Genomic DNA, 27,755 nt, shown 5'->3' on the forward strand with positions numbered 1-27,755 from the left:
ACAAAATTATTTGCCTTACTTCTTCGTGCACTTTTAAGCCAAAACTTGCACAAGGAAAACGATCAGCCACATATATAAATAGCAAAGCCTTTGGGGTCCAATCAAACTATCCTTACTCAATGAAAACTCACATTTAAATCGATGGAAGTTTAATTAAGTTTTACTCAATTAATCTGGCTTTAAATAAAACTTTCTAACAGAAATATAAGCCTACCAGAAATACATTGATAAATAACTGACAATGGCATATTCGTTACTATAGACTTGTCATATTTATTTTGCTTTCCAGTGATAACATGGATTGTAATTTGAAGCAGTTGAGAGAGAGAGAGAGAGATACAATTTAAGGATATCTAAATTTCTTTAATTTTATGCTGCCACATGTAAGATTTTCACTTAAAAAGAAACAGTAATTTGATTCAAACATTTACCTGAATGAACTGGGTTTTAGCAATATGGGAAGCAACAGAAGTGTCTATACTGAATTTCTGGGCAGAATGCATTGAAAATGGATTTCTGTAGAGACTGACCAGCACTGCCTGCACCCTGGCAGCCCATGACAGGCAGCCTGCCTGCCTCGCATTAATTCACTCCACACCGCTCCGATCGATCCCGGGCAGCTCCCAGCCGCCACGCGCGCTGCCTGTCTGCCGGCTCCATCCGCATCCCACACACACACAAAGGCCAGGACAAGATAACCTTTTGCTTGCCATTAAAGCCGTAGAAGCCCTAGTAGCCATTTTTCTATCTGCAGTAACATCACATATTTAAAAATATATCTGTCCTTCCAGGGCTTGGAGGACAGACCCACCACCGAGAGCCTGGAGGTGTCCCACTGCACAGCGCCCCAAAACAGTGCCTTCAGTGTTTTAAGGTAACATTTACACTGACCAAGGTAAAATAAATAAATAAAAGAAATAAAACAGAAACACAATATTCAGCAAAGAAGTCCCTTTAAAAAGATAATTTAATTTACAGAATCAGTTTGATGCTGAAGATAGCCCTGGCTCTTAAAAATAAGCAGGTAGAAAAAGGCAGTAGTATTTTTCTCTTTTTGAACTCCACCTGAAAACATGTCCTCGTGGCAAACGCCCCACAGACTATGTAGCGTTTCAGAAACAATCATATGCTGTGCAAATGAGGAGCAGAGGAGGCCACGGCAAATATTTACAGCCGCATGACATAATCTCAGTAGATACAAGATGAAGCTTTGAAAGCTTAACTGTTTTCCTCCCTGTGGGAGCCTGAAAAATACCAACACCTGCAACATCTCTCATAGGCTTAATTCACAGCATCATTTATACATCCATTCCCATTTGATGCGGGGTCAACAAGCTGACATGCCAATTTTGGATTTGAAGGCCCAAATAAAACAAAGATTTATTGTTCCCCCTACAAGGCATTGTGAAACGAAGCCGAAAGTGTCCGAACACCTGAACTGCAAATCGTGTGATGCAGAAGCTGCGCAGGCAGCTGTAAGCGAGCCGCTCGGAGCGGCGACAGCCTAACGGGGCCCATTCCAGGCGGTCCCCGCAGCGCAAGCTGTGGTGTGCTGGCAGACCCACAAAAGAGAAAATAAGATCTGCTCGGCCCTCTCTCCGCTCCTCCACCCCACCATCTATGGGGGCACAATAATCTCTTTTGCATGGGTTAAAACATTATTAAGAGATAACCCTGTGCAAGTTTGCATCCCTTTCAAGTCCCCTGAACGCTTTTTATGAAAACGCTGCGAGACATGCCAGTTGCTTGATCTGTACAAGTAGGGTCATGTCCCAAAATTGCTGTTGGATCCGAGCACTGAATATACAAATGGAGAAGAGATTTCATCTCTGTTCGCTAGAACTACACAGTTGATTCATTCAAGAGCCAATCAAATGCATATGACAAAGTATCTTGTATTAGCAGCAAGCTTCTATTAGTGATTATTGGTTGTTTTAATCAAAACAAACCCGTTAAGGTGTCATAGAAGCACTGTTTCTACATCATGCATGTAAGAACTATTGCAGAGTAATAACAAATACTGGACACAAAAATATGCCAGTAATTTATGCGCCTATATCAAGAGGCAAAATTGGGAAAATTGGAGGATGAAGGAATCAAAGCAGTATTTCTTTATCTTTCATATTTCTTCTCTTTACCTTTCTAGCATAAAACTCTACTTTTCAGAAGTCTATTGCATCCATTTTGGCCAACCTAAATAATTCTTATAACTCCTTTAAAAACCATGTTACATTGTAAGACATAATTAACAAGTAACTAATATATACACTTCACTCTTTACCAACAACAGCAACATTTGTAGCTCCTCATTTTGTTTCTCCTTTCTGATACTGTAATTATTATTGCTCTTCAGACTGTCAGCATCTTTGTGTATGTTCATACAGACAGTAACACTATTAAATGCCTTCTCAGCCCCGTCATTCAGGAGAACCACAGACTCTGTAACCTTAATTCACATAGTTTTCAACACCATTAATATACAAAAAATTAATTCCAATTTGCTAGTTGTGACCTGTTTGAAAGGTTTTCAATACCAGTGCTTTCACAATATTGAACATTTACATTCAAGTCATTAATTCAGCCACGCTCAGCTGATTTCTCTATTTTATATTTTCTCCCTATGTTTTAAAACATTCTTGTTCCAATAGATAAGCATACCCTAATTTAGTGTTAAAACAAATGCTATGCTTTGATTTGCTAATGGCTAACAAAGGTCAAAATACTGCTGTATGCATACTTGAACTGAATGCATACAAAATACTCAAGTTTTTTCTTAAGCCAGTTAGTCCCTGACCATTGCTATAAAAACGCATGCCATGCTTCTAACTCGATCACAAACATAAGCACAAGAGGCAGAACAAAATATTATGCTTCCAAATGATGCACATGCAAAACAGACCTGCACACTCTTACCTAAAACTTTCAAATGTAATTAAGTAATGAGGAGTGCCAGAAATAGCAAATTATTGAAACTAATACAACTTACTGGTTGTTTTCAAGTACATTAAAAAGAAGTTCCTTTTTGAAACAGTTAACTGGCTAAAGCAGGCACTACAGCGTGGTTTAGATACACTTCACCAACACAATTATGTCCATAACCTTGCACCCAACAAGGTCATACAGTATCAGTCCAGAGAAACGAAATTAGTAATCCTCAACAGTTGCGATAGCAGCTACTCCTGAGAGTAAAGGACAACTATAGCTGTCTGTATACTACAAACTGAGTTTAACCAACCTCAGAAGATGATCAACTAAAAAACACATCCTAACATACAAAATGGCAGAAATATCTATCAGTATGAATCAAGGCTCTTTGGCATGTATACACAACATACTTTTACTTATTATTCACTGCTTGGCTGCACATCTAACTCTGCAACATCATCCCCGTAATAAGGCAAATGCTACATGGCTAAAGGCTGTAATTAACAACAGCTTAGTCCTACCAACAAATTCTCAACATCACTTTAAAGTACCACGTTCCATGTAATTTATGCATTCAATTTAGATTTAATAAGACTATTACACATCTCTCAAAAATCAATTGGTATTTAATAGAGATCTTTCTCTGAATAGAAACTACATTCTTCAGTGGGAAAAGAATCTCATTTTAAGAAAGATGAACACCTACAACTTAAAAGCAAACATTTTCATTCAAGAAAATATAAATTTTTACTGGTTTGTTATATACAGCAGATGTATTTGGACATTATTTTATAAAGGCAAGTGTCTAGCTGGATAACTGAATAGAGTATCCAATGACGCTGACAGGTCTTCCAAGAATATACTTTTATTGAGTGTGTACAACCTCTGCTTTAATAACAATGAATGAAATGAAAATAGGTATTTTGGAGAAAAATACAATAGATTAAATAGTGGTCAGTAGCTATTTAATTTATTTCGAGAATAATCTTTACTTAGTATCTCCTTGCAGCACTTGGTAACCAATGGCTTTGAACACCTGACTGGGTAGGAGTTGCATCCAATGTTTAACAGATGCTGATGGACATATACTGCATGATCCTGCATTTGCTCTTTTCTCCTTTGATCCTTTCAGAATCTTTTTATAGTCTTGAGGTGCCAAAGGATGCATTGATAACAGTTTCTATAATCTAATTATATATTCTTTGAAAAGCAATGTCAGTGTTTTACCACCAGTACTTTGTAATTTTATCAGCCCTTTCCATAGCAGGTTTCTTCCCCGAAACCTCCAAACTACAGCCTAGCCCCTCAACAGCAGGAGCAGCCTTTGCAAAAGGCACTCCACTCCCCATGGTATGTACTGAAGTGTTCGATTTACCTAATCAACATTCATGACCTTAAGTGATTTCAAGATTGTGAAATTACTCTGAAAGTTTCAAGAAACTTTTCTATATAATGCTAGATTTTTCCCCTAGGCTGTTCTTTGTACTGTTAATACTGGTAGTACTGTTGATAATTTCGTGTACAAAATGCATTTTTTCCTTTTATCTAGCAACCAAGTTATTTTGAGGTTTAACACAGCACTACTTACGTGATATAACGCTGTCAATGTACTGCGGTAAATAAGGAGCCCAAGCATCAATGGTTTCTTTCCGACCTGCCTGCTCGATTCTTCTCAGTTCTGCTAGCAGCAAGGCCTGGGCAGCTTCTCTTACCTGTAAAGCCAATAGGAGTGTCACACAAACTCAAATATCAAATATTTATCAGTATGCTTTCAGTATAATTAAGCAAGAACAAAAAGCACCACTTAAAAGAAAAAGCTTTAACACCTTAAACACAGAAGCAACATAACCATGAGTAGGACTTCCTCCCACTGTGACAACTCTCAACAGGACACAGCAAAGATGTGCAGCCCCTTGAGAAAACCAGGGGATGAACGTCACAACTCGGTCCCTGGCACGAGTGCAGTGCATAAACCAAACAGCTGTACCTCCTGCCGGCCTCCACAGACGTGCCTCTCGCAGCAAGGCAGCAAGACCGACCGAGGCCATCGCCATCCCGTGAAGGGAACGGCAGCACAGATTTCTCATTCGGGGAAATAAGGCTGAACCTTATGTTCATGCTGAGGCATTGAAAGGCCACCAAAATTCTAGTTTTCTAGAAGCAATTTGTGATCACCCTTCTCTACAGCATATCCAAAGTGCGGTCCAAGATTCCAAATGTGCAATGAGTAAAGTCTCCTAAATGTCATGAATATTGCAATATAAGAGCATAACAAAAAGAAAACCCCTCAAATTCTTTTTTCACATGAGATTTACTCATGTACTACATGTAACGGAAGACTGAACAATGAAAGCCAAGGAAAACATACATAAATTGTTTCTGAAAGTTTAAAAAAAAAAATTTGTGTTTTTACACCAATATAAAATATTATCTTGTACTATTTGCCCCCATTAATAACACTTGTTCCACCTGAAGAGTTCATAAACACCTACTCATAAATACATATGTTGTTTTCAGTCTGAAAGATTTAATGCACAAGGAAGTTAAGTGACTTGATCACGCTAAAATAAAAAATTGTGGACAAATGGAATATAAACACACTACCCTGACACCTAAGCATATCCAGTAACTGGACTTCTGTTGCTTACAAATTTTAATGAGTTTCAAAGTAATTACCCTCTCAGGAAACCATCTCTCATCATATACTATCTAGTAGAAGAACAGGCACTCAGGTAGCAAAAATCATATTCCCAATTCAGTTACAGTACCACTGAGGACTGACAGTCTACAGCCCAGCTCTGTTACTCCTTTCCTACTTGGGAAGCTGCACAGTCAACAATTTTTTTTGCCACAACAGCACAGGTGTAGTGGTAAGGCCCGGTAGTCATTTATCAAACAGTTGGGTGACAAACCATTTACTGGCCACTGTACACATGCTCCAAAAAATAAAGCAATTCAGCAGTCTCTTGAAACACATAGCCTAGTTTTTAATCCTAGTAAAATTCTTAATGGAATGCTGAAAGTTTTTAATCCAATAATTTCTTAAAACAAACATGTACAGCATTCAGAAGGAAAAAACTCCCATATATATATTTAGACATGATTGCTTTTTCAACATAGACTGGTTAACTGGAAAATTAACTTACTGACTCTGAAAAAAACCTGCAGGAACTTGTGTCAGAAATTAATTGTAAATTTTTTTATATCAAGGGAAAACGTGATCAGTAAAAAACAACATAAAGCCCCAAAAACCTAGCAGTACAAAATCACTACTGAAGTCACCTCCAAGCATCGATCCTGCCACCTGCGAGCCAGCATCTCCAGAAGAGGTGGTCTGAATTTATCCAGTCCCAACAGGTCAGGGAGCATTACACAATGCATAGCAGCGAGCTGGCTCCACCCTGTTAAAACACATCACAACAGGAAGATAAACATAATAAAACACTTAAGCAATTTTAAGTTTAAAATGCCATCAAGTAAATTTACATTGGCCACTGGCCTGGTATGCAGTAGGTCTTATGAGACGGTGGGAGAAAGAGGGAGAGAAAAAAAAAAAATAGAACCAATTTCGCAGCAGAACAACAGAATTGTTTCCTCTGCCGTGGGAACCCGGGGCTCACCCCATCTTTACAGATTCCAGCTGACCTCAGAGCAGGCTGTACAGAGCATGTGCTTTCGGTATAGAACAGGAATGAGCTCCTCCAGGCATAAATCACGCCTCATGAAGTAGCTGATCAGACCTCAAACATGTGCAAGGGTCAAGAGAGACATCAGCAGAAGACTGCCTGAAGTCAGTCCTGATTAAACACAGACATCTCTGTTCCTCCCCATCTCGTCTCAAAAAGACTTCAGTATCTAGTGGCATGCTTGGGTTTTAAACTTGCAGCCTTAAGAATATATTCAACATACATACTAAACACAAAAAAGTCCCTGAAAGTATTATGGATGATTTTTTTCAAAAGCATAAGCCATGGTTCTGAGTTCAAAACTTAGATGCCCTGTTCAAACCATAATTAGCATTACTTATCATGATATTTAACGTCCTACATGCAAGTGTGATATAATTCAACTACAGAAAACTTAGCATATGAATTACCACTAGAAAGACTCCATAGAATTTTCTGTCCTGTTTTAAAAGGTATGCAAGTATGAACAAGTGCACATTTGTCCGCTTTCCTTATTTTTCCAGCTATATGTTACTTCAGCATACTTACTTCAGGTACGTTCATACTACAAGTCTGCCATATTCTGTAGATAAAACCAGTTAAGATAAGCATATCAAGCTCAAACAACATAGCTTGTAAAAATGCTTGTGAAGTACCCTAGGCAAAAGAATTCTTTTAGTATTATGCTCTACATTGACTTGAGAAACTGGCAAAATACTTCAGGTGAGCATATAGATCTATATTTTTAAATTGTCAGCAATACTGAGCATAAAAATCTAAACATTTTCACTAATAAAGCTCTTCATGGTGCTACAAGAAAAGAAACATTATATCAATTTTCCTTACAGAAAAATGGATTAAAAAAAGGAATTTCCAATTTAAGAGAGTGCTGTTTCTACTACTTGCGATGCATGAAAGCAGGAATTTATAGCTTAGTAATAAGGCATAAAAATTCTGATTTAAAGCAACTTGCCTACAGGGATACAAGGGCTTTTTGTTTGCTTGTTTGTTTTTTGTGCCAATCTTTTGGGCAGAAGGAATCCTTCATAATGTGGATAAATATTTATTAGGAAAAAAAAATCATCCCAAAAACATAAGCCAAGTGGTTCAAATAAACACTAAGTTTCCATAAACACCAAAAAGAACATTTAAATTACACCAAACTGATTCTGTTTCATTAAGAGGAGCATTAAATGTTTAGTCTTTCCATTTGTTAGCTGGTCTACAGTGTTGGTGTTCATCTCAGGAGTGGAAGAACCATCCCACACTCATCCCAGCAGGTCTTCTGCAGGCTCTACAGGGGGCTGGACCTTCATGCGGAGAAGCGGCACTCGCACCCACAGTGGGGAGCCAGGACATGGCACCAGCGTGGAACACACTGCATATATTGTGGCTTCTCTCCTGCACATACGACCTACCGATGGGTAAAGGCACGTGTATTTTTCCCTACTTAAAAAGGGCTGAGATTTTTTTGTCAAAAGACAACAGCAAACCCAAACAAGATCTGAAATATCTTTGATACACTAGTTGAGAACTGAATTTACAGACCAGCCATGACACACAAACTAGATCTGCTCACCCTCTGCCAGCATTAAAGGCAAAGTACAAACCCCCCCTTGCCTCCCTTTTGCAAAGAAAAATTCCTACATAGATCAAATTAAAGTCATGTCGTAACAATGATAAAGGACATTAGTTGAAAGTAAAAGACAAATAGATAGAAAAGTGAGGAAAGAATACCTTCATTGACTAAGAAACAGGTATGTAAAGTAGGAGCAGTGTCAGAGCCAGAGTGACCAGCTTCAGTGCTAGAAGAAACAGCAGGAGCAACTTGCACAGGAAAGAAGGAGAAATAAAGAGAAAAAAAAAAAGGAAAGTGAGGAGAGCAGCTTCTGAAAAACAGATTAGTATCACTGAAGAATGAAAAACAAAAAACTGGAGGAAACTGATAATACTAAACTTAAAAAAATTCTAGGTTTTACAAGAAGTGCAATGCCAGTGAGAGGAAGACATGCAACTGCAGAGAAACACAGATACACTAACAGAAATTTGCTTTTTGTTTTGAAAAGACAAAAGTACCTGTAAATAAAGAGATTACAAATGTGTCTCTAGCTAGCTAGATGTGGTTCGACAACACAGTTGACTATGAAGTTTAAAACCAGGAGTTTCACTGTTGCTTCCTTTGCTTTTCCCATATTTAGATAGGTTTGGAATTTGCAGTACTCATCAATAACCCCAGAAATAACCCCTTTTAAACCTGGGCTGGCCCATCTGTCACTCTAAAATGTCACCGAATGTATTACCGATGGCTAGTTTTAATACAGGTTCATTTTACATGTGTCCCCATTCAAATAATTTTAAGCCTATACCAAAGAAAGGACTAAGAATCTAAAGCAGAAGCACACAAAGCGTACAGTGTATGACTACAGGCAAGCAAATATAGAAAAGCACAGTTCAAGCAGTATCTGTGACATTTATTTTGTGAACTGCATCATATCTTGGTGCAAATATAATTTAAAAGCAGTTCTTAACATCATGCTTCCACTAATGCTTCATGACTTAATATTATCACATGAAAAGATGCGCAGACCTTATGGCATACACATGCTACAGCCTGAGGTCAACATGGAGATTTAGAGGTCACTATCTGACACTTCCTTCCTATAGGGAAATTACCATATGTCGTGCACCAGTATCTTCAAATTAATCCCCCTCTTTTATTCCGTTGCAGAACAACAATGGGTTCAAGCTCCGGAACCGATTAAGCACTGTCTTCTGAATGTCCTGTTTGCTTTTCATGCAGTGAACTTCTTTTGTCACTGTGGGACATCTGCATCAAAACTACTTTTTCCATACTTTCCACACAAATGCATCATGATGGCACGTGTACAGTGATGGTACGACTAGCGTAAATCACTTCATGACAGCAAAACCTGCTTTCAACAGACATATTAAAAAAGCTATTTATTTTACGAAAAAAGTCTTTATAAAAACACAAACCCACCCCATACTGAAACTGAAGTCTTACTCTGAAGTTCCTTTTTTGCCCTGTTTTGTTGTTGTCAGCTCTCTTCCAACATCAGTGATTACAACAGTCACTGTACTGGAAGCAGCTGGCCCAGTAGCTGAGTAGCCCAGAGCTGTGCTCAACTCAGGACAAATACAGGTCAAATTGATGGAGATCAAGCATGTCATAAAATGCATTAATTGTAACTCTAATTGATTTCTAAGAAAAATAGCACTAGAAATTTATGAGTAGCAAGGTACTGCAAGTAGTGTACAATGAGGAAAAAAAAGCTAAGACACCAAGAAAACTTATGACCTCAGAGTACCACTTAGAAACAAACCCATCTTCCCCCATGAGCATGCAAGACATGCCACCAGGCAGAGAAGACAATGACAATTCAGGAACAGGAGTATTTTTCCATATTTTTGACAGCACACAGAATTTCATTTTTATCAATTGTTTCTCATGAAGTTAGAAATATTTCCACCAGGTAACTAAAGTATGTCTATTCCCAAAATTAGCAAAGCTATTTCAAAGAGAAGTCACATAGTTATCATTCTGGAAAGAAAAACCATAATGAACTATATATTTAAAAACAAAACACAGACCCTCTCTGAGATGAATATGTTTTCTCTTGTATTGAATTTGCCGTATAGACACAATCTCTGAGAAATCCTGACCTTTCAAATAATTATCTCCCAATGAGGAAATGTAAATGGCTGTAAAACACCCAAAACAAATAAACAAAAAAGCCCCACATGTTGAGACAAGAGCCCTTTTTTTTTTATTTCTGCTTTTTGTTACCCACTGCTACTTCTCTATTTACACAGCACGCTTGATCACAAAAAAAAAACTTGATGCATACCACTCCTGAAACTGATTTTCCCTTTCCAACCAGAAATCACTGTAAATCAATATTTATATTTAGGAAAAGAATAATTACCCACAAATGTTGCTGGTGCACAAGTTCCCCCCTCAGATATAAACATCACCCCTTTTTGCATGTGAGTGAAGAAAAAAATCACACAGCTGATATGTTACCTGTTGTGCTTACTAGCTCTCTAATACAGGAGCAGTTCCACAGTTTAAAGATATATTTAAAGATGTGCATACATCATTAAAGATTGTACATTGTCATTGTGGCATTTACCACAAACTATTTGTATGCTGCAAAATCCAATCATTTTACAAATTGCAAGTTTTTCTGTATTCATATAGCTTGAAAAGTCTTTAATTGTTAAAAGTTAAAAATAAAAGATAATTGCAATTTTCAAAGGAAATTTCAAATAAGTCCTGAAGGATATCTGCTTTGTAGATTGGTTAAAAAGAGAATCAAACACATTATCGCAAAAAAGAAAAACCTTCCGTCTTCTGCCCTACAGTATATGCACACAGCTGGGGTCACACCCACAAAAATCCCAAAGAATTGTAAAAAGAGCAATGATGTGTATACCTTTCCTCTTTGTTTTATCATACAGCAAACCATGCATGGCAAAGGTTACAAAAATATGTTCTCCTCAAGCCATAAACAACCTTCACCTGGTCCCATGTGGATTTTACTCCCCTGTTACACAGCGGGTAAGTCCTACCCCTCTCTTTCAGGCACCGCAGGCATATCACGAGCCTGCACCAGCTGCCTCCAAGTCACCCCACACTCTTCCCAACAGTTCACTTACTCCTGAGCCCAGCCAGAATTGGCCACGTCACTGTGGTTTACAGTTACTTTATTTTTGGCATTGAGTAGCTCATTTGCCCCACCAAACAGCGGCTCTACTTTAGAGAGGGAGCAGGCAGGTGCCTCCTCCTTCATCTCTCCAGTCCCAGCAGGACCGTTTCCGTGTGCTCCTACTTGCTCGGATGAAGCTCTAGTCCCTGCTTGACTCTACCCCAGTGGAAAATTCACATCTAATCTTGTGTACATCCTTTTTTTACATCACATGTTGTTCTACTTCTTGTACTTAACCATTATACTCGTGAAAGGAAAGATACAATGCAGACTATTAAAGGATCCTTCAGTGTCATCCACTGCCATCTTTCGTAACCGCACGTGATGAAATAGCAGCAGTGGTAGAAGTAGCATTAAAATAAAAGTGTTTGTTCCTCCTTCATAAGAAGGACAGGAAATGTATACATACTTAAGATGTGTTTACCTTTATGCTTTAGTTTATAACATTCAAAACCATTTTTGTATTAGTCTGTATAGCCCTTTGTTACAACTTCAAACCTTTTACTATCACCTCAACACCAGAATATTTGGGAGCACTTAAAATATGCAAAAATTCATTGTCAGGGAATGACTTCATGACAGTATCAGCATCTTATATTGATTCTTAAAAAGGTCTTAGTCATTAAAATTTTTATCTAGGATATTACACTACTTTTTACTCCCACATAGAAGCTAGAAATACTTTTATCACTTGATAGTAAGGCAATAACTTCAATGTCAAGAGCTGAAATGACATATCAAATCGTTCCAAAGCAAGTGATTTTTTTACCTTGCTTAATTTGTCCTTGTACTGCATGACTTGAAATTGAAGGGGGTGCCTTCACTTTTGACATCTCAGGAGTGCCTGGCCTAGGTGGCCTAAACACAAAATGTACATCAAGGGGAAGAAGGAAGAGAATAGGGGAGAGAAAAAAAAAGATTATTTGCTAAAGATACTGTGACTAAACAAACTTCGAAAAGCAACCCTGTAAAAACCAGCCAGATTGGGAAAAAAACCAAACTCATTTACAATTCCTAGGCAAGCTTATACTTTGGTGATTAAAAAGTTCATCTCGATGTACTGATTTATTTAGAATTTGACCTCCTCATTATAAAAACGTTTTAAAAAGAATAAACACTAAAAAGGAGGACAAAAACGGCCTCTCAGACCTGCTGGCACATATATTAATACAACTCCATATTCTATTAATGTTGTAATTTATGTAACTCAATTCAAACCAATATAGTTATTGTGGCATAAAAAAATACTACATTGAAGAAAGAAGAAATACACTCAACTCCATCTAGGTACTAAAGGTTTCCATAGCCATTTCATACATCAAACCCCACAGTAAAATTAAACAAAATAAAAGACTGTATTAAAACAAAGACTCCGAAAGAAAGTTATCACAAGTTGAAGTGAACATGTGCCATACCTGGTTGGACCTTTCTTCATGTGGTCTCCAATAAAAGTTGCATTGGTCATACTCATCAGTGTGTTGGCCAGTGAGATAACAGACAGGAGATGCTGAGTCGTGACGGCACGTGACACACCGTACGTCCCTTTTCCCAGTCCTTCTGTAAGGGACATTTTCCTGCCTAACTCCATGCTATCATACGATGGTTTGCCTACTGGTTGATTATAGCCAGGAAGCATCAGAGACATGTGGCCTCCTCTGGACAGGAGGCCAAAAGACACTGAACAGTGTGGCTTAAGCATCCCAAGACGATCAAGGCAAAGCTCATCTAGAACAGAATTCAGGCCCCAGGCATGAAGACAGGACATAAAAAGCTTTGCTGTATCCATGGTTAGATTGTATTCTAATAAAGTTAATGGTTTAGATTTGCTAGAGCGATATTCTGGATCACCGTCTTCTCTTCTCTGTCTTACCGATTCTTCATCCTCATCATCATCATCAAGAAGATGCTCCTTTATATTCTCTTTGATTGTTTCCTTGACCTGCTGGAAGAGGACAGCTGCTCGTTTACCAGTCAAAAAGGACCCTCCTTTGTCAGACCCGCCAGAGGCTTTCTGTAAATTCTCCGGAGAAATGAGTGCAGTGTTGGGTCTGGAGGCCTCCTCAGTCAGTAGCTGAATAATCAGTGCTTCTACATCAAAGAAGAGCACATGTATATCTGGATCTGTTAGGTTAGTTTTTATAGCTTGAACCATCAGGGAGTTATGTGAATATTTAGGTAAATTCCCCTGGAAAGAAAAATAGAAAAAAAAAAAAAATTGAAATTTTAATTGGATTACTTTTTTTTCCATGAAGTTAATTCAAAAAATAAGGAAGATCTGGATGATCAAAGTTCGAAAACTTGCGCATAAGTATAAAACACGTTATGACAAATGTTTTGAAAACATCAGTGAAGAATTTTACAGCACTTTTCACAATGTCAGGAATTTCAGACTTCTTAACAGTTTATCAGATAAATAGAGCTCTAGATAAAACAGAGGTTCACATTTTTTTCTCATGAAATCTAAAAGAAAAGTTAATACTCCAAGAAACAATAAAATTTCAATATTTTGTTATTAAACTTAAAACTCATTAAATATTTCATATTTGGATATGGAAGTATAGCATCAATTTATGCCATTGAAAAAGAAGCTACTAATAAATTTGTCCAGATATGCAAATAGTGTGTCACTTTTCACTCCACTAAAGTCTACTTCTTTTGTCCTTCCCTTCCTCCCAATGGGGAGAGGCGGGGTGGGAAGGAAAGAGCAAAGTAAAATGCTAAGGGATAAAAGCTGAAAAAAGTCAGAAGACGGGATTGGACAAAAGAACATTAACATAGGTTTTTAAGTACTGTGAGAATTTTATTCTCTCCGTAAGCAACACAGAGTTATGCTCAAGTACTTAGTTTCCTCAAACAAGTGGAAAACAAACTTTTAACAGAAATAAACCTTGTTCAAATGTAAGTAAAGTATTATTTCTCCTTTTTTACAATTTACTTAACGGCCTGAAAGACTTAAGGTTGAATATGCATGTTTGATGCACGGACTTACAAAGTCAGAGCAAGACAAACCTGCAGGAGAAGCAGTCACTAGGTTCAGTGATGAAAAAGCATTCCTGATGCCTGTATTAGTCACTGCGGAAGTTAAACCCTGTGCTCAACCGACAGCTAAATCTAAGGGAGCACATAAAAACCATCACCCTACACAAGCCTAAGAAGGGCTGCAGGAGAAATGGTGTTTTTTCCACAACTGATATAGGCTAAATGGTTTGTTCAGAAAACATCATCCTTTACTGAAGTTAGAAATGACCCAAAAGTTCTTAATATATCACCAATAAAAGCAACACAGCTAAGGGCTCCTAAATCTTTTCTTATCCATAACTCAACAGCCTTAACATTAATATAAACTCTTTCGGTTTGGTAGGCTCTCCAATTTCCATTCTCTATGTTCTTTTTTAAACCACAAAAGCACATTTTACAGCAGGATAGTTATTTAGAAATTAACAAAGCTTGCAGCTTTTATATATACACTGTATATATAGTTACAAATAGGTATGCCTACATATACACACATACACAGACTATGCAAATAACATACACGTTACATGTAACACAAAAATGTTAATATTCTGTATACATACACGAACTGGTAATAGGTTTGTACCCTGTTCTATGTACCTGCTGATATAGTGCTTCCTTTGTTCACTGACGTAAAGCAACACGCACATCTTATGAAGCCTTAAATACTCTGGGCCATGGGAGCGGTCACCACTGAAAATCTGCTGAGCTGTAAAACTACATTATTTCTACCAACATCCGTTGGTAGAATCTTGCGTTTTTCAACCCTTTTTATTCTACTTCTGAACACTAACACGTTTATCACCATGAATCACAGAAACAGATGTATATTCTACTTAACATCATGTAATTGGAAAATTGGATGTGCATATGTACCATTTATTTGCTCTCAAGGACTTTCTTTCAAGACAGTAAGCATTTCTAGTCCTACAACTACTTGGTTGCTTTAAGTTTTGTACAAATTTCACAGCATGTGTTTGGAAACTGAAGTAGTTTTTTTATATTCCATTTCCTTTATAGCTTTAAAGTCCCCCAAAATGCTGTTAACATGAAAGAATATAATATCTAACACACCATGTTCAGTTATTGGTCCAGTGTATGAACCTGGCTTTGAAATAAGCATATTATTTTAATTCTCAAGGTTCTCATGCACACAGATTTCTCCCTTGTACTCTGCTTTTTCTGTGGCCATGGGTTACTGTATAACCCTGAACAATGTGAGATTGCTTTTTACAGTAAAAATTTTCACAGGAAGAATTGGCCCCTCCAAAGTTTTACATGAGCTTTATATTTGGAAGCCGATCTATCTGAAAGAGGCTCTGTTACCCTGAGCAGCTGATGATCCAGCCACAGCTTCTTCGCAATTCATTTCGGAGTGCTACTTTGGAGCAACTCAAGAATAACCTCTTCCCTTGACCGTTTCACACCAAGACGCCAAGGGAAAAAAAAAAAAAAAAAGAGTAAAAAACTGCTCCTTTAATCCTGTCTAAACATAATACACTGGAAGTGTATTTATCGAAAACAATCCACTATGTTAGTCTTAATTGATATTGTAATCGTCATTTTTCTACCACACTAATACTTTATTTCATCTGTAGCCTCTTAATTTCAGATTGCTAATACTTTGCTTACTTAAAATGAATACCCACGTATATTTTACTGCATGGTGTTGAAGTGGAGAAGAGCAAGTATAATTACTGGTTTGCTTGCTGCACTCACTAGTTCTTCCTGACTTTCAGAGGATGACTCTCAACAAACACACATAAATATTTTACATTATTCCAATGCACTCGTTTTGTAAAGAACAAACCAGATACAAAAAGCGCACGTACAGAGCAATATTCAAAACACATCAAAAGACTCTCCAAAAATGCAATACAGACCCAGCAAAATCTTCAATACCAACTGCTATTCCACTAGATTCAAGTAGTTTTTAACTTCTGTCTGTCCTCACATTACAATTAATTCACTTATGTAACAAAGTCAAGGCACTACCAGAAGGAAAATTCACATTTGGTCACAGGGATTATGAAAGGAAAATTAAACAGAGGCCATCCTTCTCGCTCCCTGTTCTTACATTTCTCGGAGGAGCTGCAGCGCTGGCTCGCTTGCTGCGCCAGCCAAGCAACCAGGGCCTAACGCAATCAACACTAGCACAAATAGCCACATGCTGCTCCTTTCCCTGTGGTCAACTGGGAGAACAAATAAACTATGCTTCTTAAATAAATTTGCCATGAAAAGCAAATAATAGAAACCAGAATAGAAATAATTAAATGTCAATAAATAATAGCTGCAAATTATCTTCTGCAACGGCCTGATTTAGTCACATATTCCTTATTTATTTTTAAAAAAAACCTAGTTTTTTTCCTCAGAATGTAATGCAGGTAATTTCTTATGAAATGGTGTCTGGTGATGGTCATAATGGTAAAATTAGAAGCAACAATATAAGCAAAATATTTTAGCTATTGATCATCATTGACCTCTGGTATAGAACACACTTTGCTGTGCTATGTATCATGCCTTTGTAGGCAGCAATACCTCCATTAAATGTGAGGAACCTGCACATAAAACACATACATTTGCACAGCACGTACAAGTGCAACATTCATACTTATGTACATGAACAGTCAGGAATAGCACATAAGATATTTGTAGAAACACGATGGTGGTGTTCTAGGGAATGCTTTTCCAAGCAGAATATAAGGGAAGAAAGCGAAATAAACAAACAAGCGATAAAAGCCCATTCGGGAGCAGAGCTCTGCTGCTCTCTGCTGGTCGCAGCCCAGGCGACCAGAACATTAGAAGTCTGCGTTAATGGGAAAGAAAAGGGAGAATACAAGCTCTTTTTGCTTGAACTCGGGTAACATTTTTGAGTGGCATTGATAGAATAAACAAATTTATTACCTGTGTATCTCTATTACCTGTGTACTCTGACAGGTCTTTATTAGGAAAAAGGTTATTATGAAGGGTAGAGTACTGGAATCATCAATAAGAGCAAAGGTAAGCAGGATGCAGTTACAGAATCACTTAAGGTTGGTGATCCTCCAATCCAACCCCTGCTCAAAGCTGTATCCACTAGGGCAAGTTGCTCAGGGCAAGGAAAGCCTCTTTCTTACTTCTCTAATATGCCACTCTAAGGATTTTTTACCCTAGTTTCCTTCAAGATAATTTTGCACTTCCTTCCATTAATCTTTAACAGAAAGGCAAAAATCTAAAAGTCAGGGGTCATATTTTTTCTGTAACAAAGCTCATAGAACGCTCACAAGGTCAGGACTTACCTTTTCTCTGTATTTGGCCAAAACAAAAATGCATGATGCAAAGCCCAAGAGAATGGTCTTCCTTAAAGCTCTCTGACGATCTGCACTGATATGCTGTTGAGCCCACCACTAAACTACCATCACTGTCCAGCTATTGCTCTAACACCCGAAAATACATTATGGTATTATCAGAAAGGTCTGCTTAGCAGAGTTCTTAATGAAAAGCATTTACTTATTCCTCAGATCAGCAAGTAGCCTGTTGTTGTAGTCAGTAACATCGATATAAATTGTAAAGTTGTGTTTTCTAAATGAAGACACGTAACTTTAAAAAGTCCGTAAACATTAAGCATTGAAATATATAGGAATCAACTAAGCCCATTAATATCTTCTAGCATTAAACACTTAAAACATTTCCCAAACCATAATTAATTTTCAGCATTTAAGTTATTTTGGCTTTATTTATATCTATTTGTACATATATTTTAATAATACTTTCTCTGAATTGTCACACAGCAACTATTACCAAAATGAAATAAAATCAAGCTCCAGTTCCACATTTAGCAAGACCTGCAGGAACATATAAAGCATGTCCAATATGGGGGGAAAAAGTGGAAAACAACATATCAATGCTGATTCCATTCCTCAAAGTTAGCACAAAACAAAAGGGAGAGATTTGCTTCTGATGGATATGGATCACAGGCTGGTTTCCCTGTGTACCCATCAATACCATAAATTAACAGGACATACACAATTGAGCAAATAGTCTAGATTCCATGAAATGCTACTAAATCCAGATTTTAAATAAATTCAGCCTGAAAAAATACAGAGGAGCACATACCGAAGTGGTAAGTAGCAGGCTGATACTTTTTGTTCAAGGATAGTGAACTCCTGAGACTGACCCCAGGCCAGGTAAAGCTAGTTTAGGTCTTTATTAAAATTTCAGAGAGCATTGGATAAGACCCTGTCAGTTACAACGATGAAGACTCCCCATATTTTATTCAATTATTTATGGAAATAAATGTTCCAGGTGCTGCACTAAAAACAAACTGAAACACAACTTACCTTGTCAGACGCTTCAGAAGCGAGCAGGTTAGTGGCAAGAGTCTGTAGTTTCTGATGCGCCACGTTTTTCAGAGCAGCCAGGCTACGCCTAGTCATGGCCTGCTTCAGGTTGACGGCAGGATGGCTCAGGGAGTCCACAGCCGCTGGGACTGCCTCATCACAAGCATTCAGGATTTCCACTGCTGTTATTCCCATCACACACCTGTCCAGCGCACCTATTTTGAAAAGCAGAAACAATTCAGAATGCCCAAAATATCACAAGTACAACAAAAGGCAAAAATAACTTATACTACAGGGTGCAATGCATAAAGTTTTCCATTGTGTTAGCAGCTATTTTTAGAACTAATATTCCAAAAGGGATGAAATTCTCCTAAATTTCCATGAAGCTGAAGTGCGTAAGGAAAAAACACATTAACAAAAGTCAAGTTTGAAAACCCCACAGTATGGTTCTGTACTGACCAGACAGTAATGACTGCAGTTGCTCAGCATTTTTAGTGGAAGGCTGTTTTCAATCATTCCGATTTCCCTCTCCCACCCAAACACCTGTGTGGATTAAATTTTCCACGACAGATCTCAAGTTCCTCTTTGCTTCCTAGAGCTTCAATAAAAAACAATGCTCATCTAATTTTCACAATAAGCTGAAAGTAATATTCAGGCATTATTGCAGGTTTGTGGTTTTTCCTTAAGTGAGTTAAGGAGTTAAAAGGTAATTATATACTGCATATATTTTGATACATTTTTCCCCTCACTTTCTCCCTTTCAAATATCACAAAATTTTCTGCAACAAAGCTATTTTATGCCTTGTTGCTCATTCTGTTCAAGCTCATTTTTAGTTTTTCCTAAACTAGCCATCAGTCCCTTTCTAAAAAAAAAAAAAACACACCAAAAAACACACCACACTAAACAACAAAACCCAGACAAACACTTTCTTCATTCTGCGGATGAAGGAAATTATTGTAGATTCAAGGTGTTGGACATACACACCAAGCTTTCAAGAAAACTGCTGAGGAAGCAGACACTAACAAACTGAGAGGACATTACACGTGCAGCCAACATTAACTAGTGTCTCTAAAGATAACTAGGAAAACATATAGAGGGAAGATAGCCACAGCAAGCTATACCTCTCCAAAATTAAAGAAGTTATTCCAAATACTAAAATATATATTTAACAAAAGCTTGCATAATCTACAAATTTCAGGAATGTGTGGAGTGCTAAATTTCCAAATATAAATGTGCAAAAAAATTTAACTCTTCTCTCAGATGCAACTTAAACAGAACTATAACCATATATATATATATATATTAAAAAAATTGTTTAATCAACATCTTTGAACTTAACCTTACCAGTATCCATTTGCCAGACATACACAGACCCATCTGAACATCCTACCACCAGATAGTCATCGGAAGGCCTCCATTTTATTACTTGAATAGGGAAAAGGTGACGGGATGCCAGCATGATGCATTTTTTCTCCCGCAGACTCAGAAGGCCTACTGAGTGATCACTGGCAACAGAGCAAATACAGTGCTGGACTCTTGCCTAATAAAAGGGGGGAAAAAAAAGAAAAGAAATCTTAACCATAATGCAGAGAGTTTGCATTTAATAGTCTCTTCTTCACTGGACCAAGCATGGTGATCAACAACCTATTTTATAAACAAGAAACAGGCTCATAAATCTATGGCTAAACTCATTGAGGCCACTAGAAACAGAATTTCACTTGCAGAAACTCACTTGAATCCCATCCCTTGCACATCACTAAGAGCAAACAGGTACTAGAACCTGTTTTGTTGAACAGAAAAGAGAAAGCACCATTTTCAAGTAAATCAATGTCATTTTGTTCATTAAATTCTACCGACTCATCCAAGTTAGGAAAGACAAAACTGCCTTTAAAACCTATGGGCTGACGGGTGGGGAATGCTTGCTTATTACATGCTCAAACATCTTCAGGGAAGGACTGCTTCCACGTCATGGAAATCCCCTCCCACTGTTAATGCTGTATATGATAAAATGCCAAGCATTTCCTTCACTAGCTAGGTTTTGCTACTCAGTATTCTCCACTGCTTTTAATCCTTTATGTAGCTAAAACATGATGCAAACAAAACCAAGATTAAAAGAACAATTAAACTCCTTTTAAGCGTCTGCAAGAGTTATACGTTGTGACAGTACTAAATCTTCAGTATTTCATATTACACACATTATCGAGAAGGATCTGAGGAGTTGTACCATTTATGGAAAGTGAGACAGGTTATCAGACATATTATGTAAGACTTACACTACAGTTTTCTGGTGGAACTAGAAGTTGTGTGATTTCTCCACCATGTACACAGAAGATATGTTTCATCTCTCCAGAAAATATATCCCATATGATGACTGAGAAATCCACACCACCCGAGATCAAATACCTTTGATCATAACGAGAAGAAACCTGATGAGGATACAGTAAACAAGTAATTTTGTTTCGGTGGCCTCGGAGAGTCCGGTGAGGTGGCCAGCCTGTGAAATTGGGTAAGGGGTGGTAGGGGGAAAGGAAAAAAAAAAAAAAGAAAAACAGAGAAAAAAAATATAATTCAATAGAACAGTTAATAATCCAAAACACTGTTCTTGATAAAAAAAAAAATACAGACATACTGCAATTTCTGACAGAGTTCTTATAGAATTAGGCCTGTCTTTTTTTTAAATGTTCATAGTTTTTTTTTTACTGCACATGTACCAAATAATCCCTTTTGTCTTGCTGTACAATCTCACTTTAAAGTAATTCAGCTGTCTTAAAACAGCCTCCTCCCCCCAAAAAATATCCCAGAAAAACAAATAATTTAAAAAGGCCACAAAGATATGAAAAATAAATTTCCTTCCCCATCACAGATGACTTTTATCCAAAGCTGTAACCAAAAGGACCAGTACCAGCAAAATTTCATAGTCTTGTTCTGCACAGCCACAACAGTAGCATGCAAGTCTGCAGTGTTGTGCTTTTGGTGCTTGTGCAGAACAGGTTAATGACATCAATTTTAAATTTAAATAGGAAAATAGTTTTTGTGAACACAGAGCAAGAATGTCTTCTGTTCACTGAGATCAAATACAATAGTAAAATCATTCTCATTCTAACCTTTTAACTATTGCAAAAGATGCTTAGAAAAACTGACTTCTTTAGATGGTAAATACGACAAAAAGGGCCCAGTAAATTAAATACCAGCATCAAGTATTCTATGCAATACCTGCATGGTATAGCTTAACTTTTTTCTTCTATGTGATTATGCTTTTTAGCAGGCACAGCAAACCTTACGTAGAATTCACACAGGTACTTTTGTATCTTTATGAGGGTATGAACCACCAATGCTTATTTGCAGAATAATGTATCAACTTCGATGCAATTAAACTTCACATTAAGAAAAAAATCATTTTTGTATGAAGTTATGTAGAGTAAATCAGTTATAGAAAGGAAACAGTACAACAAACAGCTTCATATATAACTGACAAGCTCATAGGTATATTTACAGAAATATATTTACGTATTACTTTTTCATTTATCAGCATTTGTAAAAATCAAAACCCAAATATTTGTTCTGCAACTATGATCACAAAAGTATTATAATAACATTATATGGAACCAAAATATACAAAAGCAGGCCAATGCATAACACTCAACTAACCACAAAATACACAAAGAGGAATTCTCTTTCAGATGTGTTATTTTCCCACGAAGACACCCCAGCTGAACGCAGTGCCAGAACTATTCTGGAAGAGACAGGAGATGTCCCATGCCACATCTTTGCTACTGCATCTCAAAAACCCAGGAGAAAAATCCAAGGCTTTCCAGTGAAGGGACCGCCCCTCAAATTGATGCAAGCTGGCCACAGTTAATAGGTTTCTCATTACATAATAGAACATCAGAGTTGTTAAGACGACAATTCTATGACTTCTACCTGTAAAATGACTTAACGTTTACTTCATGCAACTATTTTGTACTTTAATTTATCTCGTGACAGGCGCACGCTGTTACCCAGCCATGCTTTTCGAAGCTTATTCGCATACCTCTCCTAAGCATATGCTCTCCTTGCAGCAGCTGAACAATAGCTGTTTGTGTTGCTGGCACAATAACAATGCTTCCATCTTCACGACCGCAAACCAAACGCCCGTGTGCTGGGATATACACACTGGCTGTAACTTTAAGTGGTTCGTTGATGTTTGGTATTAAGCTTAGTTGGTCTATAATCCCAGCAGGGCAAGGAGTAAGTTTATCAAAAGCTTCCTGGAGGGATATTGAAGTTATTGTTTGCAGCCCTGTTTAAAAAGACACACACACACAAAAAAAAAAAAAAGGAAGGGGTAAGGCAGGAGGAGGATTTAAACAAAACCAAATAAAAAAAAAAATAGAAATTAGGAATGCTTTTCTGGCAAGATCTCAAACTTCAAATACACCATGTTATAACACTTTGAACAAACTAAAAGTTACATACTAGAGATTAATTTACTGACTGTGTAACACAGAAACAACATATGGAAAAGTATATGATTTAAGCTGCAAGAGGAAGTTACACAGGCAGACAGCAATGACCATAGCTAGTATTTGAAAAAAAGAAAAAAGCAGTTAAAACTCAATACCTGAAAAATATTCATAGTAAATTAAGATATTGAGCATATATGAAAAAAATTAAGTTACTACAACTCTTACAAGAAGCTAACAATTAAAAAAGCAGCCAGCTTCATGAATTTGTAGAAAAAGCAGCAATGTTTTACCCAGCAACAAAACACATAACAAAACAGAGAGATGCCCATTAAAAGACTTGGCAAGATGTCTGTTAATTCAGTATACCTTTTGCACTACCTTGTTGTTCAGGAGTATCAGGCACACTCCAAATACACAGTCTCCCTGAAGAATCGCCTTGGATTAACAGCTTGTAGGAAAACTCCCTGTGTCCACAGAAGAACCGAGTAACTGGAGGACATATTAGCAGCTGTTAAAGAAACATAATTAACAACCTCAGAACACATGCAAATCGGGTACTAACCTCAAAACATACTTGCCCCACATAATCCACTGTACCTTCTAAAAGCAGGACAAAAACGAGCTACTTTATGCTTTATCTTTCTCACAGGAGAAAGAATAAATACAGCAATATGAATCACAAGAAACTGTGCTTAGTTACAAAATAAGTCACAGGTTTAGGGGAGAAGAAAAAAGACTTTTATATACATATGGTTTTGTTCTAAATATATTTAGAACATGTTATATATGTGTGTGCTTGTTCTACAATTGTGAACATTCTAACTGCAGTGGTGAGCTGAAGACACACTGCTCAAAAGGAACACAGTCCATGACAGAAGCAAAGTTTTAATATTGATTGACAGTATAAAGAAAAAAAAAAAACCACAAGCATATAAATGTTTCAGTGTCCAAATCTGACAACAGACTAAATGGTTAAGATAAAAAAAGGATTCCTACAATAGTCTTGTAATAACAGCATTTGTAAATCAGAGTTACTTATACAGCAGTCTTAGATGTATTAGTTTATAGCAGATACAGTTCACAGTACAATATAAAAATAAAGTATAGCTCAGTGAGGACTTCGGCCTACAAAAGTGTATTTTCTTTACTTCGCAAGGATTTAAGCTTTCAAATTCAAAGTTGTGACTCTAAAAGTACATGCTCAGTTATTGCCTAATCATCATGCACATCACAACTTGACTTCTAATTCTCCAGGCATTGATGAATGATAAACTGTTAGTATATAGGAACTGAAGATTCACTTCACTAGAGACTAACCTCTGCATTTATCTGAAAACCAACAAGAACCAAACCAAACTAAACAGCACGGAAATTGCATCTGTTTACTTTCTCTAGGGAAAGAAGAAATCCTAAAGGTCTACTTTGAAAAAGAACTGGTCATGATGTACGCATGTTTCAACTCCCAAAGAGAAATGAAGTCCATAAAAGAAACCCCAAACAAATATATTTTACCTGTTTATCTGCTCTGTCCAACACACTGTACAATAAAGGTGGAATTAAATTTTCTACTGCTTTCCCCACATCTCTGCGAAATGAGTCACTAGCTGGTAGACAGCTGGGTTTAAGAACAAAGACAGAGGAATAAAATTCCTTACATTACTAGAAAGCCATTACTACATCACTGAATAACACTAAGCAAAAACAACACCCAAGCCCTTAAACATTATATTTTTTCAACTGTTAATACAGCATAAAGCAGATGATTACTCACATTACATTAGATGTATCCAGCTCGGTTCCCACACACGTTCAGAATTGAAGGAAAAAAAAAAAAATGAAGGAAGCCTGGCTTTAGGTCTGCTTTGGGCTTCAACACCTCTGGCCTCAGACTCAGGACCAAAACACACCAAACCCAAGGACTCCTCTGACAGATCATCAGATAGATCTGTTTGCATCCTTATGCTCTTATCACATAAGAAGGTGAGAAAGCAGTCCTCGCCTGATTTATGTGAGAATATTCAAAGATCTCCAAGATAAAACTGTATGTCTACCCAGAACAGAGAAGTTTGCATGTCATGAAGATGTCCAAAGAAAACTAAAAAAGGTTTTTATTTTACTTTTGTCATTCTACATTTATCTAGCCTCTTTGATACTAATTTTAAATTAATTTTATATTTTCACATTTACATGCACAAACTCAGCTGTTGGTGCCTTCTCTTAATGGGCTGAAACAACACACTGTTACAACAATACAATCATCATTTCCATTCTACTCCATATAGCAAAATCTTATTTCTTCTTCATTTGGACCTGGTTAAGGAAATATTTAAATTATATTTTATTGTAATTTATGACACTTGTTCAACAGCAAAATGTACCTCTTCCCATCACACAGCTCCATTAGGAAGTGAAAAAGAGTGTAATATCAGAAAATATTGAAGCAATCTTGGTTGAAGCAATCTAAATTACTGAGCATTGCTTCACCATGATACATTCAGGGGACCCACACTTTAACATACGCTCATGGAATAGTAGTTTCTGCAACATCTATATGACTTTGAAGAAATACTGAGTATCTTTGGCTTTTATTTTGATACAAAGTTGCTCATGTTTTTATCTCAAAAAATAAATAAATGGAGTATTTCATCATTGACTACCTGGCTGGTAATTTATATATGAAACTTTGTCCATCTTCCGTCCATACAATCACTTTATCAGCTGACACAAAGTCACCACCAGTCCAGGTCTGATCATTTTCACTAGGGACTGAACATAAGAGGGAATAATCTCCAGCATCAAAAACCTGAAAAGAAACAGAGAAGTCTGTTGTCATTAACCAACTACAGATTAAAATGCCCGGACAGCAGCTAATTTCAGTTTCAATATAGCCACATTAAAAGGACTTAAAGCATCTTGATCTAAATGTTTTACTGTAAATTTAATTAAATCAGCTTCTGCAGTGAAAAAGCAGCTAGCTTGCCTTACCCTCCAGTATTTGGAACACACTACCAATAACGACCGCTGGGTAAATGCACAGAAAGAAATGCTTTGACAGTTTTGACAATAAATAGGTTTTGACTCCTCTTCAAATACTGGTGTTGCATCCTGAAAAACAAACAAAACCAACATTAAATTAACCACATTAATTTCAGGTGTATCATTTTAAATAAAAAGACAGCCATATTACCTTCTGTAATAGCCACATCTCCAAAAAAGACAGTTCTCAATGGTTTTAAATTTGCTTAAGTCATGAGCTTGTTTCTGTAAATTTTAACTTAAACACTTAATATTTTATTTTGATGCTCCTATGATTAATATCATATGTAAAATACCAACTTTCCCATGATAAAGAGTCAAACCTGCAGACTCTGTCACAAGTACAAGAATAGCACATATGCCGAAGCGCAGAACTAATAGAAGTGATAGGTAAGAAATTGGCTTGTAGAGACAGACAAAAGTGACACTAACAGGAGGTTATCACTTTTATTTAGAGAGTATATGTATTAACCGTAATCAGGTGCAAGTAACCGACCAGCATGTCAGCAGAGCCAGAGCGCTGAACTGCTGGACACATGAGCCCGTTCCCTTCCTCATGTCCACTACCACGACCACATCGCAAAGTTTTCAGCCATAGACTGACCCTTGGCCAGAGGTTAAGATTCAGTCACTGCTGATGACATTCTTCTGAGATTCAATCTAGCACTATCAAATAGCACGGGAGCTTAACCATTTGGCCAAACACCCTTTGCTGAGTCTGAGTATCAGACTGGTCCATCACATTGGTTCCGTACCTTGATTCGTCTGAGCCCATCTCAGAGCAAAACCTTCTCTTCTGGTTGTATTGAGGGTGGTCACTGCTACCTTGTCCAAATCCAGAACACATATGAACTAGCTCCCAACCTAATCCACAGTTGTGAGCTGCACATCTGACTGATTGTCCATCTTCACTCTGACTTAGGATACCTTGAAGGAAGGAGGGACAGCCATGCCATTCATCATTTGAAGGGTTTGGCTTACAGTTACAAAAACCTGGCTGAAACAACAGAAGGTTGCAGATACCCTGCTGTGGGTATAAACAGGAGACTTACAGAAAGACCTGCCTGCAAAGACACTTACTTTAACCAATCTCACAGGGCTCTTCTCTTTCATAAAAAAAACACTGTATTGAGACAGGGCAGAGAAAACCAGGATAGCCAGGCAACTAAGGGAGAAGCAGGGACCCAGATGTTCTAGATCATAACTCCTTACTGTTACAAACCTCTGCAGTAAATTATTTTCCCAAAATATTATTTCCTCATCTTCAAGATGGGGAATAAGCATTCTGTTCTACACAGAAACCATTTAAGTGCTCAGACAGTGTGACAGCAACCAGCATCTGAAGCTGAGTTTCACAGAAAACACAGAAACACAGCACAACATGCAGATGGAAATTGGATAACAAGAAAATACCCAGCTGATTCTTTTTCTTGCTCAGATTGAACTTAGGAACATGGCAGAGACCATGTGATGGAAAAGGGACTATGCTGTTTCATAAGATGCTAGATGGCTAACTTCTAAGGAAAAATCAAACACTTGTAGAAGTTATTATTCTGTTATTCCTCATAAGACAACCTGCAAGAACATGTGGTATCCTCTTTTGTCACTTAAGTCTAACAA

At 37.3% G+C, this 27,755-nt stretch overlaps 1 protein-coding gene across 2 annotated transcripts in view; it reads right to left on the reverse strand.

The window, feature by feature from the left end:
* WDR7 (WD repeat domain 7) overlaps positions 1-27,755 on the reverse strand; it is a gene marked incomplete at its 5' end in the record, with an annotated part of 133,050 nt that overhangs the window by 96,345 nt on the left and 8,950 nt on the right. Inside the window, 13 exons of one of the 2 annotated variants that reach the window (XM_082012846.1) lie at positions 4,514-4,637; positions 6,208-6,326; positions 8,328-8,417; positions 12,090-12,178; positions 12,736-13,505; positions 18,655-18,869; positions 19,999-20,194; positions 20,928-21,148; positions 22,685-22,933; positions 23,466-23,607; positions 24,612-24,714; positions 25,757-25,902; positions 26,085-26,204. In XM_082012846.1, coding sequence (XP_081868972.1) covers positions 4,514-4,637; positions 6,208-6,326; positions 8,328-8,417; positions 12,090-12,178; positions 12,736-13,505; positions 18,655-18,869; positions 19,999-20,194; positions 20,928-21,148; positions 22,685-22,933; positions 23,466-23,607; positions 24,612-24,714; positions 25,757-25,902; positions 26,085-26,204 — 2,584 coding nt within the window. The remainder of the gene's footprint in view (positions 1-4,513; positions 4,638-6,207; positions 6,327-8,327; positions 8,418-12,089; positions 12,179-12,735; positions 13,506-18,654; positions 18,870-19,998; positions 20,195-20,927; positions 21,149-22,684; positions 22,934-23,465; positions 23,608-24,611; positions 24,715-25,756; positions 25,903-26,084; positions 26,205-27,755) is intronic. The other variant, XM_082012845.1, reaches the window with a different exon arrangement.

This window comes from Phaethon aethereus (genome assembly GCF_964289735.1).
Source record: "Phaethon aethereus genome assembly, chromosome: Z".
Taxonomy (NCBI): Eukaryota; Metazoa; Chordata; class Aves; order Phaethontiformes; family Phaethontidae; genus Phaethon; species Phaethon aethereus.